At 36.7% G+C, this 17,459-nt stretch overlaps 2 protein-coding genes across 3 annotated transcripts in view; both read left to right on the forward strand.

Annotated features, from left to right (window-relative positions):
* Positions 1 to 3,643, forward strand: part of LOC135748689 (single-stranded DNA-binding protein 2) — a 95,310-nt gene extending 91,667 nt beyond the window's left edge. For both annotated transcript variants that reach the window (XM_065266964.2, XM_065266958.2), the window contains 5 exons: positions 1,456 to 1,526; positions 2,628 to 2,706; positions 2,822 to 2,850; positions 2,943 to 3,044; positions 3,468 to 3,643. In XM_065266964.2, the coding sequence (XP_065123036.1) occupies positions 1,456 to 1,526; positions 2,628 to 2,706; positions 2,822 to 2,850; positions 2,943 to 3,044; positions 3,468 to 3,497 (311 nt within the window). In that variant the 3' untranslated portion in view covers positions 3,498 to 3,643. The remainder of the gene's footprint in view (positions 1 to 1,455; positions 1,527 to 2,627; positions 2,707 to 2,821; positions 2,851 to 2,942; positions 3,045 to 3,467) is intronic.
* A 6,943-nt stretch (positions 3,644 to 10,586) lies between these two features.
* Positions 10,587 to 16,091, forward strand: znf622 (zinc finger protein 622). The gene is made up of 7 exons (XM_065266975.1): positions 10,587 to 10,677; positions 11,524 to 12,087; positions 12,309 to 12,557; positions 12,649 to 12,811; positions 13,117 to 13,232; positions 15,441 to 15,584; positions 15,694 to 16,091. Exons 2-7 carry the CDS (start codon positions 11,526 to 11,528, stop codon positions 15,825 to 15,827), a joined length of 1,368 nt encoding a protein of 455 aa, XP_065123047.1. The 5' UTR covers positions 10,587 to 10,677; positions 11,524 to 11,525; the 3' UTR covers positions 15,828 to 16,091.
* The last annotated feature ends 1,368 nt before the right edge of the window (positions 16,092 to 17,459 follow it).

Below are 17,459 nucleotides of genomic sequence, written 5' to 3' on the forward strand. Positions count from 1 at the left end.
CATTTTTCTTAAACACTTTATTCAAGAAAAATTAGCTTACCCCATTGGCAGATTTTTTTTGCTTGTTTTATGCACAAAATCACTTAAATGTAATATTTTTGGTCTAAAAACTAGACTTATTTTCTTGGGTCGTTTTGCAGATCAAGAAAAAACATCTTAATTTAATACATTTTTAGATATTTTACTGAAATCAAGACAAAAATACTATTTTTTTTTCTTTCTTGAAAATAATTTTTTGGAGTGTAGCTTTAATACAAAAAAATATACAAATTTAGGTGAATTTGTGCTTAAAACATGCAAAAAATCTGCCAATGGGTTGAGAAAATGTTTCTTAAATTTTTCCTGAATTAAGTGTAAACTTTTTTTTCTTACCCCAATGGCAGATTTTTTTGCCTGTTTTAAGCACAAAATTTTTTTAGACCAAAAATATTAAATATAAGTGATTTTGTGCATAAAACAAGCAAAAAATCTGCCAATGGGGTAAGCAAAAAAATCTTGAATTTTTTTTTTAAACAAAACTAAATTCAAGAAAAATGTAAGAAAATTTGCTTACCCCATTGGCAGATTTTTGCTTGTTTTATGCACAAAATCACTTAAATGTAATATTTTTGGTCTAAAAACTAGACTTATTTTCTTGGGTCATTTTGCTCATCAAGAAAAAGCATCTTAATTTAATTAATTTGTAGATATTTTTACTGAAAACAAGAAAAAGATATTTTTTCTTGAAAATCATTTTTTGCAATGCATAAGTTTAAATGCTGGTGGCGGTTCAAGTGTTAAAAGTGCATGATAAGGGAAATAAATTTTCTCCCCATGAAAAATTCTTAAATTAAGATGCTTTTTCTTGATGAGCAAAATGATCTAAGAAAATAAGTCTAGTTTTAAGACAAATTAATATACAATTTAAGTGAAATTGTCCTTAAACAAGCAAAATGATCTGCCATTGGGGTGAGAAAAAATTGTGAAATAAGATGTTTTTTTTCTTAAAAACTTAATTCAAGTAAAATTTTCTTACCCCATTGGTAGTCAAGATACCATAAAAGTGCATGATTTTATGTAAATTAATATGAAAAAAGTCTCTGCTGTGTTGGGGGCCCTGTCAAGATTCTTTTCATGGGGCCCAAAATCCTTAGCAGCGCCCCTGCTCCCGCCTGGTAGTCCAAAGGCTAAATGTTGATCGGGTTTTCAGTGTATTTGCTGGTACGTGCTGTAAAACGGGGACAGCTCCAGTCTGGGACAGAACACCAAAAAACGGGACTGTCCCTGGAAAACGGGGACATATGATCACCTTGCTCTTGTCTCCTCCATTAGGAGATTATGTGGACAGAGTTTATCCTAGTCCCAGACTGAAATGCATGTTTGGCTGCCTTCGTTTAAAAACATATTGCACTGACATATCTTAACATGTTTCAGTGCCATTGTTTCATCCCAAATGCACTCTCTGTTCTCTTCCAGACTCCACAAACTCAAGCGAGAACATCTATACGATGATGAACCCCATCGGACCGGGAGGCAACAGACCCAACGTAAGTATTGAATCGCTTTTCTTACAGAAAGATCCCAGTTAAACCTCTAAAATAAAGCCTTGGCATACCTATAAAGTTTTAGGGATAATAGACACCAATGTTAAGATCACATGACCTGGACCCGGTTGCACAAACACAGCTGGTAAATTAAGACTGTGTCTTAAAGCAACACTATGTAGTTTTTTTACCTTTAAATAATGTCTCTAAAATTATTTCAGTGATAGAACAACTTTTAACTGGACAAATTGTACTGTTGCTGCAACCCAAGCAGCCTCCTAGCTGCTACAAGCACACTCTGAAAGTGGCGGTGGAGGGTAGGTAACACAGCCCGGCCCCTCCCCCTGCCTGCAAAAGAGTGTCTGATACCAGGCACTGTTGTGCTTTTCAACCACATGGGGGAGCTGTAAGTCATTTTTACATTAAAACTACATAGTGTTGCTTTAAGAACTAGTTAGGGCTTATCAGTCTTGCTTTTCAAATTGAAATGAGACCAGTCTACATTTTAAAGGTGCAATGTGGGACTTTTAGAAAGATCTCTTGACAGAAATGCAATAGAATATACATAACTATATTGTTAGTGGTGTATAAAGACGTTACATAATGAATTTTTTTATTACCTTAGTATGACTATGAGCCATTTTTATCTACATACATGGAAGTCGCCGTCATGTTTCTACAGTAGCCCTAAACGGACAAACTGCTTTACAGGGCGCGTTTCATCCCTACTTTGTCTTAGACAATGACATGTTTGTCCTTTGGCAGCTACCGTAGCTTCTCGTTGCATTTCGAAATTGTGGGGTGAGCTGTGGACTGAGCTATTGGTTGCAATTCGCAATCTCACCACTAATGCCACTAAAAAACCCACAATGGACCTTCAAACAACTATTAACGGTTTTCAAGAAATAATGTACTAATTTGTAAGGCTAGTTTAAATAGTTTATGCAACTGGCCGCAGAGATCTGTCTAACATAACAATTACTAAAATTAATTATAATTTTGTGCTTTATACAGCGATTATATTGACCGTTCTCAAGGAGCTTAATAATGCTTGCCACATTATTTACAAGTGTTGGGTTGATTTGAACTGTTTCTCTTTCTCAGTTCCCCATGGGTCCTGGTCCGGATGGTCCGATGGGAGGTATGGGTGGCATGGAACCCCATCATATGAATGGATCATTAGGTAAACAATTTTAACAGATAGATAAAAAAGAAAATAGAAGTCAATGTACATGTATATATAAAATAGTGTATCATTTATTTAGTAAAATTTTTAATAATTATGTTTTTTTTTTCAGGTTCTGCTGACATGGACGGGTTGCCAAAGGTAAGAAGTATTTAAGTTTGTCTATTGGTCAGCCATCTGAGGAAGTGACATCATACCCATTAATTGATTTTGTCTCTTTTTTTTTACATCAGAATTCCCCCAATAACATGGCAGGCATGAACAACCCTCCAGGTACACCGCGAGACGACGGAGAAATGGGGGGCAACTTCCTCAACCCATTCCAAAGTGAAAGTGTGAGTAGAGTTTGACCCAAACCCAAAGTCCCGACACTCCTCTCACCTGTCAGTCATGCAGCTCCGCCCAGCAGGCACTTTAAAGGCTCCGCCCACTGACCATAATAGCTGACTGGAATCCTAAATTCAACTATAAATTTAAAACTAATTGGATTTGTAAATGACAAATCAAGACCAAGAGTGAATGCTGGACATAGCTTTTGTATTGAAGGACCAGCAGTTTCCTAGACAGGGCAGGACTTTGAATGTTGAATGCCTGCTTTAGGGTTTGGATATCAAAGTGTCCTGTCTATTGGTTACTGCTTTGTCAATGCAAATTTTGCAAAAAGTGATGACACAATACCATTTTGTATTTGCACTGTGTGGAGTATCTCATGATCTCACCTTCACTATATACCCCCCCTTCCCTTTTTCTCTTTCCAGTATTCACCCAACATGACGATGAGTGTGTGATTTCCTGTTTGTATTTTTTATTCGGGTTTTAAGTTTTGTTTAATTTTTAAATCCCTGGTTCCTTTTTAACCCCCGCCACCTCGCTACTCCGCCCACGACACTCGGACCTCACCACACAGCCCTCTGGGATGCCCCGTGAGCACAGGACTCATATGAAGGCGGTTCATCCCAGGAAACGGCCCCAGAGCCACAGGAAGAACTTGTTGACTGACACTTCCTGCCTCCCGGACTTCCTGTCTGGCTCAGGACACTGACGGGGCTGAACACGTGTAGGATGGCAGGTGTGTGTCACCGGTCTCCCCATACTATAGCAGACTTCACTTCGGGCTGCTCGTCTTTATGAACTCACTCCACTTTTTAATTGAGTTTTTTTTATCTTGAATGAATGCAGTCGGAAGATATCTGATACTTTATCCTCCATTTTATTGTGTACATTTGTAATGCAAAATGAAACTCACGCTGATGGGTTTGGCAATTCGTTATTCTGTGTATGTATTGTATTATTATGAATTGTTGATTTTTTATTTTTTATTAATATTGTAATGATGGTTACTGATTAGGTTTGTTTTATTTTGTTTGTTTGTTTTTTTGGAAGGGACACATCGTATGTAAACCGTGATTTGGAGAAAAGCACACACCCATAATGCACAATAACATGACTTCTGTTTACTGCAAAATTTCATCTCCCGCTGTTTCAATTCTCTAAAATACAGCTTTGTAAAAGCTCAGTCACATTAGATGCCGTTTTTGTCCAAACATCTAAGGATGAGAAAGAGCCATCACACACGACTCGGGTTAACCGTTGAACTGTTAGTAAAGACATTGCAGAAACAGCTATTTTACTGTGGTATACTCAAAAACGACAGTATCTCACTTCAGGACATGCGCTTGGGTTTTTTACACTTGAAATACTTAACCCTGGGTTATTTGGTTGCACGTTTTACGCTGATTATACTTTAATCCAGGTTAATAATTAATCCTGTATTTTCAGGTTTTATGTGCATCTGTGCACCATTCCTATTTTCGCAAATTTATAAGGTAAATGACATTGACAAATATACCAAAATGATGCAACGGCGGTTTGCTCTTGTTGTTTCTGAATCACCTTAAACATGCAAAAACAAATCAGTCGCTACATGGTCAGTTTAAAGATAGGATACCCCGGAATTAAGTGCGGTGTGAAAATCCATTTATTTATTTGTTTTCTTTATTAGTTGATTTATCATGCACATGTTTTGCATGCAACTCTTCTGGACATATTGTACACATGTAAATATGCCAGTTTTAAGATACCTCCACAAGATTTGCTGACCCACGTTTCCTCCTGCATGTACAGGGTGTCTTTGGTGACAGACATGCTGTTATATTTCAGTACTGATGAGATTCCTGTTCGCTGGGTGCATTCGTAGGAAAGGTCCTGGTGTGGGAAAAGACTCCTGAAACACATTTTGTTTATTATAAAGGTACTGTCCACACTGTAAAAAAAATTTGTTGATTCAGCTTAAAAAGGTAAGTTACCTGATTGCCTTAAAATATTAGTTACCTCCAAAATTTAAGGCAACCAGGTTAATTACTTTAAGTTGAACAAACTTTTTTACAGTGCATGAATACAGTGTTAATAATAATATATATACATATTTGTCAGCGCATATGCTAGCCTAAATGGTCAAAATATGTACCCTATGTGTCACTGGGGCGGTACCCTTTTAAAAAATACAGCTTTGCAGCTAAAGAGTTCATATTTGTACCTCAGAGATAAGTACAGTAATAGCATCTCAAACGTACATATTGGTACCAAATGTATGCATATCTGTACTTAAGGGTACATGTTAGGACCTTTTTAAAGGGGATGGGTACATATTTTGCTATTTTTTTACAAAATAAGTTTTTTCACAAAACAAAATTGCAGTGGCCTGATATAGAAACACGAATCACCCAGAATTTACTGTGGGATTAACTGAGAATTAAAATAATGCTTTTTATTTACAGGCACCTTTAAATGGATAGTTCGGCAAAAAATTATATTAAACCCATGATTTACTCACCCCCAAGCCGTCTGAGATGCATATGTCCAGCATTTTTCAGACGAAGACATTTTCAGTTATTTTAGAAAATGTTTAAGATCTTTCAGTAATCAAATTTTAAGTTACAGGGTCCACGTTCTTCAAGTCCAACAAACGTGCATCCATCCTTCACAAAATAAATCCAAACGGCTCCACGATGATAAACAAAGACGTTTTTAGGGTAATCCGTGTCATTTTGTTGTAGAAATATCCATGTTTAAAACTTTATAAACGAAAATAACTAGCTTCTGGTAACGCCACCATCTTAGTCGCGTCCGCATTCAGGATGAGAGCTTACGCAGCTTACGGAGGTTTCTCTGCTGCTGCTCTGTGCCCCCGCCCTCCGAATTTGTCATACGTCACTAAGAAAAGTGCGTACACTACGCTAATACTCTCTCCTGAATACAGAGGAGTCTAAGATGGCGGCGTTACTGGAAGCGAATTATTTTCGTTTATAAAGTTTTAAATATGGATATTTATACAACGACACTGCGCAGATTACCCTCAGAAGGTCTTTGTTTATCATCGTGGAGCCGTTTGGATTTATTTTGTGAAGGATGGATGCACATTTTTTGGACTTGAAGGACGTGGACCCCGTAACTTTACATTTGATTAACTGAAACATTTAAGACATTTTCTAAAATAATCTGAAAAATGATGGGCATATGCATCTCGGACGGCTTGGGGGTGAGTAAATCATGAGTTTATATCGTTTTTGGCCGAACTATCCCTTTTAAACATCCAATGACATGCTTACGAACTCGATAATATACATATAACTAGAATACGTACGTTTTTTTCAAAAGCGTTTATTTTCGCATTTCTGAAACATTGCACTGCAGCTTTAAGTGGACCATTGTGACCTGGAAACTGATCACCCAGTTGTAAGCAAAGACCCTTCTAGATGTCAGTGGTTTTAGCCACATCCTGTATCTAATGTTTCCAAGCCCTTCTCTGAGCTTATTGTTTAGGAGTCACTAATACTGTATGATGTGACCAAATATATGTGTTATACTTAATTTAAGGGTACATATCATGAAAATGTGACTTTTCCATGTTTAAGTGCTATATTTTGGTGCGTCTATCAACATAGAAAATGTGTAAAAGATCAACCCAGTAACCTAGTTTTGGTAAACCATTTTCCGCAAGCATGCAAAAAAATAGGTGATTGACATTTGTCTCCCCTTGTGATGTCAGAAGGGGATAATACCGCCCCTTAATCCGCACTATCCAACCACAGCACTGCCATTTAGTGCAGAGATTAGCTCATTTGCATTTAAAAGGACACCCCCCAAAACGGCACATTTTTTGCTCACACCTACAAAAGTGACAATTTTAACATGCTATAGTAAATTTTGTGCTAGAACTTCACATATGTACTGGGAACACCAAAGATTTTTTAAAAAGTCTTGTGAAATGTCCCCTTTAAGAAAGTTTTGTTTCATGTGTCATTATTTTGTGTTTTTTTAGTTTTTGTTGTGCATTTTAAACAAAATGTGTTTTTGGAAGTATCGGTGTGAAATGGGTATTATGGGTATTTGAGGAAACTGGCAAATATCAGAGCTAAATACTACAATCCACCTGCTGATATGTAAATACGTTCGTTCTCACTCGGACACACACACACACACACACTGTAAAAAAATCCGTAGAAATTGCAGCTGGGTTGCCAGTAACTTACCGTAGATTTAAATTTATGATTTTTACTGGCAACATTTTGTTCAAAGTTAAATGAACATTAAACATTTACATGTCTTTGTCTTTATAGAGTAAAACTAAAAAAACAGCATCAAGCAAAACATTCTGAGAAACAAAATCTGAAGCAAAAACAGAAAAAGGTTGAGGATGATTTCTGGTTCCCAGAATGCTTTGCATGAGGCTGTTATTGTATAGTTTTATTCTGTAAAGATAAAGACTTGTTAATATTTAAAATTTATTTAACTTTGAACAAACTCTTGCAAGTAAATAACATAAATTTAAATCTACGGTAAATTACCGGCAACCCAGCTGCAATAACATTGAAATTTCTACGGAATTTTTTTACAGTGCACACATTAACTCCGCTTTCAATTTCTCCTTCGACATTATGTACACAGACAAACCCGAGTTTATACAGTGTCTATTTTATTTTATTACTTTCTTTGTTGTAAATACTGTAAAATGCATTTTGATATCATTGACATGTTTTGATATTTCAGTCACAACCAATGAATACAGATCTTAGGGGAAAAATGTAAAGAAAAAACCTGTCTTTGTAGTTTAAAGAGTCACTGGTCTCTGTCTACGACTCTCAAATGTACAGATGAAATAATCATGCAATGCAAATGTAAAGATTTTGTCAGCTTTTGCCTTTTAACCTTAGAAAGTTAGATCAGATGTTAAAACTGGACGTGAATACGCTTCACATAGACTACCGTAGAAATGCCTGAAGATCCAAAGCGGAGGGCAAATGCATCTGTTCTCTTTCTGATGTGTGTATTTTCCGGAAAGCAGCCCACCTTTTAACGCAATGCCTATATGGATATATACATGAATACAGGAAGTCTTTACATGCAAATGTGACCACACATCACAGTCTTTACTATGAAGGATTTTTATCTCTATTTCAGTAAAACAAACAAAAGTAAAAAAAACTTATTCAGAGTAAGGATTTAAGAAGGAATGGAGGAAACTTTCTTCCTGTTATCTTGAGAATTTTATGGGTTGCAGACAGTCTCCCCTCGGCCAATCCTTTGTATGTAAACCACTCACATTGTTGGCCGTCTCTGTAAGTCTATTGTGCCGCTGTACAAGAACTCTAGCATTGGCGAGGACGTGAGGTCCGGAGGGTTTAAAAATACGGGAAAGAAAAAGTTCTCCATCATTCATTGTTTTGTCTGGCAAACAAAAAGCAGTATTGAGCAAAAAGCATTCTGTCTCCTGGGTTTGCTTTGTATTTCATGTTTAGGATAGTTTGGATTCTTGTCTTATAGGGACTCTTTCTGTCTTGTGTAGTAAATTAAGACGTTCTTTGTGTTTCTTTATATTGTAAAGTTTCTTTTAGGTATGAAAAAAGGATGAAAAAAGTGTAATAATGTATTTTTTTCTTTTTGTTTTATTTTTCATGGAGTTGTTATTTTTTTGCTTGTCCCTTTGTTGTAGATACAAATTTAAGACTAATAAAATAACATAACCCCTTTTACCAAGTGTTCCTGCTATCCCAGCTCTTCTTAATTTATTAAAACTTTCATTTTTTTGAAGTGTGTGAGTTCATTTAATGCCTCCTGTTCTACTTTACTTGCAACAGACTTCAGACATGTTTTAATTCCTGTGTCCTTAAACCAAAAGTAGCCAAAGTTTATATCTGTCTTACTGGAATTAGGTTTGTTGATGCTAGTGAGGACAAACCATTTTAAATGGGCATGTTTTTTGCCTTTAAGAGCTCTATATTTTACATTTATGCATTTGGCAATTTAATTTTTTATCAGTCCAGAGTTTGAAACCTGTACCTTTTGGGCTGCAAAAGCAATGCTCTACTTTGAAACTATACAGAAACACCATATTTTGAAGTCCTATGTTTTACTTATTTCTACTATTTTACTTGGAGCTCAAACTAGTCAAACGAACCAGGCTTTGGGGGTCAAACACTTCCGGCCGCGGATTGGTTTGGATGGTGTAAGTATGCCCTTAGGGAAGTGTGAATGTTGATATGGAGGAAAAGTGGCCAATAGGCTGCAATTAACTTAATTTAAGCAGTTATGGTATGAAGTCAAAATGCATAAATGACATTAAGACCTGGTTTCAAAGACGATAATAAGCAGCCTTAGTTAAATTAAAACATACATATTGTTGAAACATGGTTATTTTGTGGTTACCATGGTTTTACTACAGTAACTATGTGTTTTTGGTTTTAACTGTAGTAAAACCATGGTTAATTTTCGTAAGGGCAATGTGGGACATGCAAACTATTGGAGATTATTTCAATGATAGAGTATGTATGTATGTATAAATCTGTTAATTCATATATTTACAAGATTAATTTACAAGCTGCATGATTTACCAATTTGAATAATTAAAGTGCACCTATTTCATTGCTTAAAAACATTTTTTTGTGTATTTGGTATAATGCAACGTGTTCTGGTTTATGGTTCAAAAACACATTATTTTCCACATACCGTACATTTTTGTAGCTCTAGATATACCTTTCTTCACCGATTTTGTACAAAACTCATCGATTTGAAAAGCACTGTGTACCTGAATGGCAAGCTAATCTGTACGTTAAATGGCCTGAATACCTCTGGTGTTTGCCAGAAATGTGACGCTCCTTACTATGTTTGAAAGATTTGCCCACAATGCAGTACTAACAGGAGTTAACTTACAAGCTGTTACAGTCCAAGCGGGAGGAATTATGATAATGCCGGTCTTTTCTACATCACCAATCCCACTTTTTTTATATCTTTTCATTTTTTTATTTTATTTTTGCTTGTTGATATTTTTTATCATTGTTAAAAAATGTTAATAAACATAAAAAAGCCAAACTGATAGGCCTATAAAAATATGTAATACATATTAAAATTGAGGCTATTATTAGAATGCACCATTCTGGAGACCACTGCTTTACAGGCTTATTTTGAAAAAAACTGTGCAGAGTTTTCATTTACTAATTTTTTCATATAGTTTTATAGGACCAAAGTGCTGTACAATTATTAATATATATCTGTACTAGTAAATTAATTAATATTTCTCTTTCACATCTCTGTAGTTTAATAGAAAAACAGACAAATACAATTTTTCCAAAATGTGCCTTGAGCATTTTTAACAAAACAACATTTATGTGTATGTTAATTTGATATAATCTTTATATTATCATTTATATAAAACATTTATTTATACTTTTTTGTTTCTTTTACTTTATTATTATTATTATTATTATTTCCATTTGTATTTTTTGCATTGTGTAAACAAGATTAAACGATGATCTATCTTTGTAAACCTGATGGCTCTCACGGTCCTCCAGACCGCACGGTGGCGCTTTAAACCTGAGATGATTGAAGTGGGGTTCAAAGTTCATTTCACCATCCTCGTGTTGACACTGTAGAGGAGCTGTCTGATCGTGTAAACTTTTACTTTAAACGGAGGTAAGAATGTTTAGTCTGATCTACAAAAATTAATTGCTGTTTTTTACAGATTTGTAACTTAACGTTGTTCGCGTTATGAATGTAAATCATATCCGATCTCACACCATAGCTTCACTAATTTATTTTTAACAGATTACTTGATATTCGCCATGACTTCTTCACGAACAGAATTTCTGTCGTTTTGTTTTGATTTTGTAAATGACGGTGTTGTGTTTCTGATCGCATTATAAAGGAGATCGCGTATTAATATGTTATGCGTTTACAACATGATTACCACCATGGCCTTATTTGAAATCGTTATGCATTTTTTATAGCATAAATTTGATGGTTAAGGTTTGTACTTTTTTCAGTTATGTCCCACGTTAAAGTTATTTAGTATTTACTGATTCTTACCGTAAACTATTGTATTGATTTTTGTAGTATAGTGATTTTGAACCTTTCCATGGTAAATAATAAAGTATTTTCTAGTATTTATTTAGTATTTATTATTCACTAGTTAATATACTACAGAACATTATAGTATACTTAAACGAAGTGTACTAATTACCATAATATACTGCAGTAAACTACAGTGCACCATCTACATAAGAATAGTATGCTTCGGTATACAATTGTAAACTATAGTAAAATTAATTAATACTGTAGTGTTTTAGAACCTTACCATAGTAAATATTTAATTCTAATACAGTATTTTTTACATTTATCAATTAATATACAACTACATACTATACATTACAAATTATTTTTTCATGTGGTGAGTTGCATATTTTAATGGCAAATTAAAAGTTTTTTTAACAAAACGTTTTAATGCATGAATTTGTTGGATGTTTTATTTTTGTTTTGCAGTAATGTCGTACACGTGCATTAGTTGCCGTGTGCAGTTCTCTGATGGCGAGGTCCAGCGGGCACATTATAAGACAGACTGGCACCGCTACAATCTGAAGAGAAAAGTGGCCGACATGCCGCCAGTCACGGCGGAAAACTTCCAGGAGCGTGTGCTGGCCCAACGGGCCGCGACGGAGCAGGAGAGCCAGGGCGGCGGGCACGGCTCTGCCTACTGTGCCACCTGCAACAAGAAGTTCTCCAGTGATAATGCCTACACGAATCACATGCAGTCCAACAAACACCAGCAGGCAGAAAGGAAAGCCCTTGCCGCTGCCCAGGAGATCGTTCAGCGAATGAATGAGAAGAATCTGGAGAAAGGGGCGGAGCTAGATAAAGACGCACAGAATGAAGCTCTTCAGAAAGTACTCAAAGAGCAACAGAGACACACCACTCCTAAAGCCCCTCCAGCCGAGGGACAGGTCAGGCAGCGGCCGGACAAACCACCACGACTGCAGTGGTTCGAGCAGCAAGCCAAGAAGATCGCAGCGGAGGAGTGCGAGGAAGAGGAGCAGGAGGAAGAGGAGGGTAAGAATACATGGCATTGATGCTTTCATGTGGGTCTAAAGTACTATTTCATGTTGTCAGTTTGAAAATTTGTAATAAACTTAATTTCTGTCTTTAAATGTTTTAATGAATTTCTAGTTGTTATTATTATACAAAACAATAGTTATATATATGCAGATGAAATGCACACATATAGAAATTTATGTCACGTAAATATTTGTCAAATTGTTCTCTGTTCAAAGAATGGGAAGATGTTGGTGATGAAGATGATGAAGATATGGATGATGAAGAAGAAGAAGAGGAGATGGAAGAGGACTCTGCGTCCGGGCCGGCTCTGCCCCCTGATGCGATCCCAGTGACGAACTGTCTGTTCTGTGGACACCACTCGCGCTCACTGTCCCGAAATGTTGCACACATGACCAAAACACACAGCTTCTTCATCTCAGATATTGAATATCTGGTGGACCTGAGAGGATTTATTTCGTACCTGGGTTAGTCTGAGACTTTGGGTTAGAGAGGACATGTGTTTCTAACTCAACTTGAAAAGTTGGTCTCTTAATTCGTTTGTGCATTTCTCTACAGGGGAGAAGGTCGGTGTTGGAAAGGTGTGCTTATGGTGTAATGAAAAAGGGAAGTCGTTTTACTCTACAGAGGCGGTGCAGGCACACATGATCGACAAAAGTCACTGTAAACTTTTCACAGATGGAGACTCTGCGCTCGAGTTCGCAGACTTTTACGACTTCAGGTACGGGGTTATTTGTCAGTTACCTCTCACATTTCTAATCATCAGTTTTATAGTAATTTATTATGTTCTGCTTGTATGTGAATATGTATCTGATTTGAATATTTTATGACACCTACTGTATTACATAACCACTACATAAAGTTTGGGAAATAAAACACAATTCTAAAAAGTAATTTAATTCTGAAGGCTTGGGCGTTTACTCTGGATTTCAGTCCAAACCAAACATCCCAAACCAAGTGCGAATTGAAAGTATTTACAATTTAAATAAAGTTTGTGGAATAATCCTTGTCCCTGTACATTTGCAGGAGTAGTTATCCCGATGCTAAAGATGGAGATGATGTGGAGATGAAGGATGGAGAGCTGCCTGATGATAAGACTGTAGAGTTTGATGACGATACGTTGGAGCTAACTTTGCCTTCAGGTACTTACTAGCAGGTGGATTAAAATATGAGGAGCTCAGATGTAAAAGCCGCTAAATTTAGTGATGCACCGATACCACTTTTTTGAAATATGAGTACGAGTACAAGTACTTGCATTTCAGTACGTGCCGATACCGAGTACTTAATAAAAAAACATGATTTAAATTTACAGGTAACAGCTTTAGTCATATAATTTAACAAAAAAACAAAGGAATAGTTTTCCAGTTTGTTGTAAACTCTGCCTCTTTGGACAACACAAGAGGCATTAACCCCTTACACGCCCCTCAAACATAGACATTTCTCAGACCGTGGTATCGATTCCAGGTATCGGGGGACTTTTAACAAGTACGAGTACTTAAGAAAATGTGGTATCGAGGCCGATACCGGTATCGGTGCATCCCTAGCTAAATTGTTACAAAATTAGATAATGACATTGACTGAATGCTCTTGCCATGTATTATATGTTCCTCAAATACCTTTACTTCAAATATGTTTAATCCAGGCTTCAGGCCATTCAGAAATACCGCTTTGTTGTCAGAAACTGCAAAACGCTAATTTTTTTTAGCAAAGTCCTCTAATGGTGCTTTTCCATTGCATAGTATCCCACGGGTCAGTTCGTGTCAGCTCACCTTACTTTGGCTTGATTAGATTTTCCATTGAGTTTAGTACAACTTCAGAGTGGGAGGGATTATAGGTGTGTCGTTATATTTGCGTGCCTACTAATGTGACATCATACAAAAAGTGGGAGCAAGTGTTTTCCATACATTAATTTATTTGGCAGTCCACCACAAAATCAAAATTGGCCTCTAGAAATAGATGTGTTCACTTTGCGTTTATCACTACCTGACAGTTTGTGCCTCAGTCACGGATGTGCCGCCACAAACTGCAAGAAAAACACTGGTATGGTGTTCCTAAATCTCAGCCTGTGGAGGATTTTCACCTCTAAATGGGAACTTACAACAAAGCTCAGATATGATAAAGGTTTGGTCGAGAACGTCCAAGCACAAAGGTAAAGCTAATCATGCGTTAGCATTGACGCTGGTAGTGTGCAATCAGTGATCTTCGCTGTTTACGTCACGTTTTAGTATCAGCTCAGCTCATTTGGAACCCCAACCGAGGTGGTACAAAAAAACCTATCGGGTATTACGTACTGTACCCAGTGTTAAAGCCCCATAAATGCATGGAAGATGAATTGGATGAACGACGGCACACGAAACGACCATGGATCACATACCTACTTGAACCTGAATGTGGATCACAGCGCCCCCAAATGTGTGGTTCAGTTTCCTCAGTTTTACATTGTGACTTGGTTGCATCTTTAGTGATTTTGCAATTGTTTACTATGTCTTGTCCAAAGAAGTGGAGTTTTTTTGCCAAAAAAAGATTACATGCACACGCAATTTGTTAAATACCAGTAAAATTGTCACATTTGTGAAAAAGACATTTTAGTTACCGACTAAAACCTTTTTATTGCCATCAAAGTGAAATGACCGAACCTAAACATAAGGGCGCACTCACATTATCCAAACCAAACCATGCCCCAGCGCGATTGTCACCCCTCCCTACTCCCCCAGGTGCATGCACTCACACCGTACTTCTTATCGATCCGAGTCCGGGCGCGCTTTCGTCATTAAGATGCGATTGTTTTAAAAAAGCAGGAAGTAAATCTCTCTCTTAACACTGGAACCCACCGTAATGATAAGTCTGTGTTTTTTATTCGGAGTCATTTGGTGCGCGATTACAGACAGCCCTTTCACATGTCATCATATTGCTTCGTTGATCTGTCACGTGTGCAGCTCGGACATTCACATAACCCTGCTGCGCGCATCAAAAGGTTTTTACGGAGGCAGATGAAGGTGAGTGGTCGCGCAACTGACGTCTTCACCTTTTGAATCGCGCTCAGGCGCGATTGCGCTCACACCACAGCCTTCCGCGCCTGAGCCCAAGTGAACCGCGCTCCGGCCCACCTCTGCAACCCGGCCGCGGCGCACGGATCAGAGCGATCACACTAGTCAATCAAACCAGGCTTTGGGGGTCAAACGCGCCTGAGCGCGGTTTGGTTTGGATAGTGTTAGTGCGCCCTAAGAGCCTGCTTAAAAAAGAGCCTGCTAAAAAATGATAATTTAACTTAACATCTAGCGATGGTCTGGCAATAATTATTATTATAGACATTGCTCACTAAAAACATTTGCATTTGCTCTCTATTACAGGTGCTAAGATTGGCCATCGCTCTCTGATGAGGTACTACAAGCAGAGGTTTGGTCTTCAGAGGGCGTTGGTTCCGGCACATAACCAAAAGGCTGTGGGTCGGGTTCTTAAACAGTACAGAGCGCTTGGCTGGGGGGGAGACTCTGGTGAGTTATGCTTATTGCTGTAAACAATGTATGAATACAAACCTTTTGTCAGTGTAGCGGATGATTTAGCTCTGTTTTCACCATCGGCTGTCTGTGCTTTGTGTCTCAGGTAAGGGCTTCGTGAGCCAGCAGCAGAAGGACATGCAGTACGTGCGGAGAATGAAGTCCAGGTGGATGCTAAAGATGGGCATGAACAATAATGCCATCAAGCAGACACATTTCAGAGCTCAAGTTATGTTCTAAATCACTTAAGGAAACAGTCAAGAACAGTTCATATGACTTTATTAAGACTTGCATATGTATGTGTGTTTATGGAGTTTATGATTTGGCTCTATATATTAAGAAATGATATGCAAGTCTGACAAAAACACCTGACAGGTATGTCTGCATGTGAAAAACCGTCTATGAAATGTGTACTACAGAGATAAAATATTGTATAGCAATATTTCTAAATCATTATTATTATTATTTCTGAATGACCTTAACAATAAAATTACCAAGAACTGCTTTGATGTTTATTTAATTTTTTGCTTGTTACAGTCATTATGAAATCATTATCTTAGCAAATGGGTCATTCTTCTATTGGGGTGGCAAATAAGAATATTATTTTTTAATGCTTGGTTTTTATAAAATATTTGTTATGCATTTAAAATTAGTTTAATATGCTATATCCATTAAAATTAAAACTTAATAACATGTTTAATTTAAAATATTTTTTTCTAGATTTTTAAAACACCAGTGAAACATCCACTTATGTCTGTGGTGTGTTACCAATATTGGAAGTAAAAAGACAGTAACACCAAAGAAAAATTAGCCTAAATCCAGTCTTTTCTAAAATGGAGATGGCCATGATAATGATTTCAAGATCAAGATTTTCATGTATTTATGAAAATTTTGATTAAAATATTTAAAATCTGCAAGTTATAAACATAACACCAGAGACACTAATAAAGTATGACACATGAATTTGTCAGAAATTTAGCTACCTTTAATGCCCCTTCAGATCAATCAGTGCCTGCAACGACCTTTACACACAGGAAGTAATCTAAATAGATCTCCCCCTTTTGGGGAGACATCCATTGTTGTAACACCACAGACATGAATTTGGGGGACACTACTTTTTTCTTAAATATTACAAAATATATACATTTTAAAACAATTTAATAAAATGTTACATGTTAAATAAAATCTGTCTTCACAATAACCACTTCATTTGTGTAAAAAATGTTGTCATACTGAGGTATGGCGGGATCATGCATATTTTGTTACAAATCCAATCTCTCAAACTCAATAAAAATGTAATTGTTAATAGTGCACGAATTGTGTTTATCCTACAGAATACAAACATGGAAACATTTTATAATTTATTGGTATTTAAACTTTATTTCAACTGTTGTAAAGTAGAGAGACACCACTTAACACCACAAATAAAGACGACCCCTATGTTGAAATACATAGAAGTGTAAAGACACAAATATAAGTACAGGAATTTACTTAAATTGGTAAACCATTGTGTTAGCAATACAAAGGTCATGGGGTCGATCTCAGGGAACACACACTGATAAAATGTTTAGCTTTAATGCACTGTAAGTGGCTTTGGATGAAAGTGTCTGCCAAATGACGCCGATTTTACTCCTGGCCGGCAGCGGGCGCTGTTTTTCCTCGTGACTCTCCAGCAGACAGCTTAAAGTTCATAACCCATTGATGAAGTTCTTTATTGTAAGATAAATATTAGGTGACTCAGTTCAATTTGTGATATAATGTGAAAAAGCTGCAACTCATATAGCGTCTGATACCGTAGGTTTCCTACTTGTTTTGCAATAAGATTTTTATTACATTTAGCCAATTTTACTGAGCCAATAATCAATGTTTTTT

This window comes from Paramisgurnus dabryanus, chromosome 6, assembly GCF_030506205.2.
Source record: "Paramisgurnus dabryanus chromosome 6, PD_genome_1.1, whole genome shotgun sequence".
NCBI classification, from domain to species: Eukaryota; Metazoa; Chordata; class Actinopteri; order Cypriniformes; family Cobitidae; genus Paramisgurnus; species Paramisgurnus dabryanus.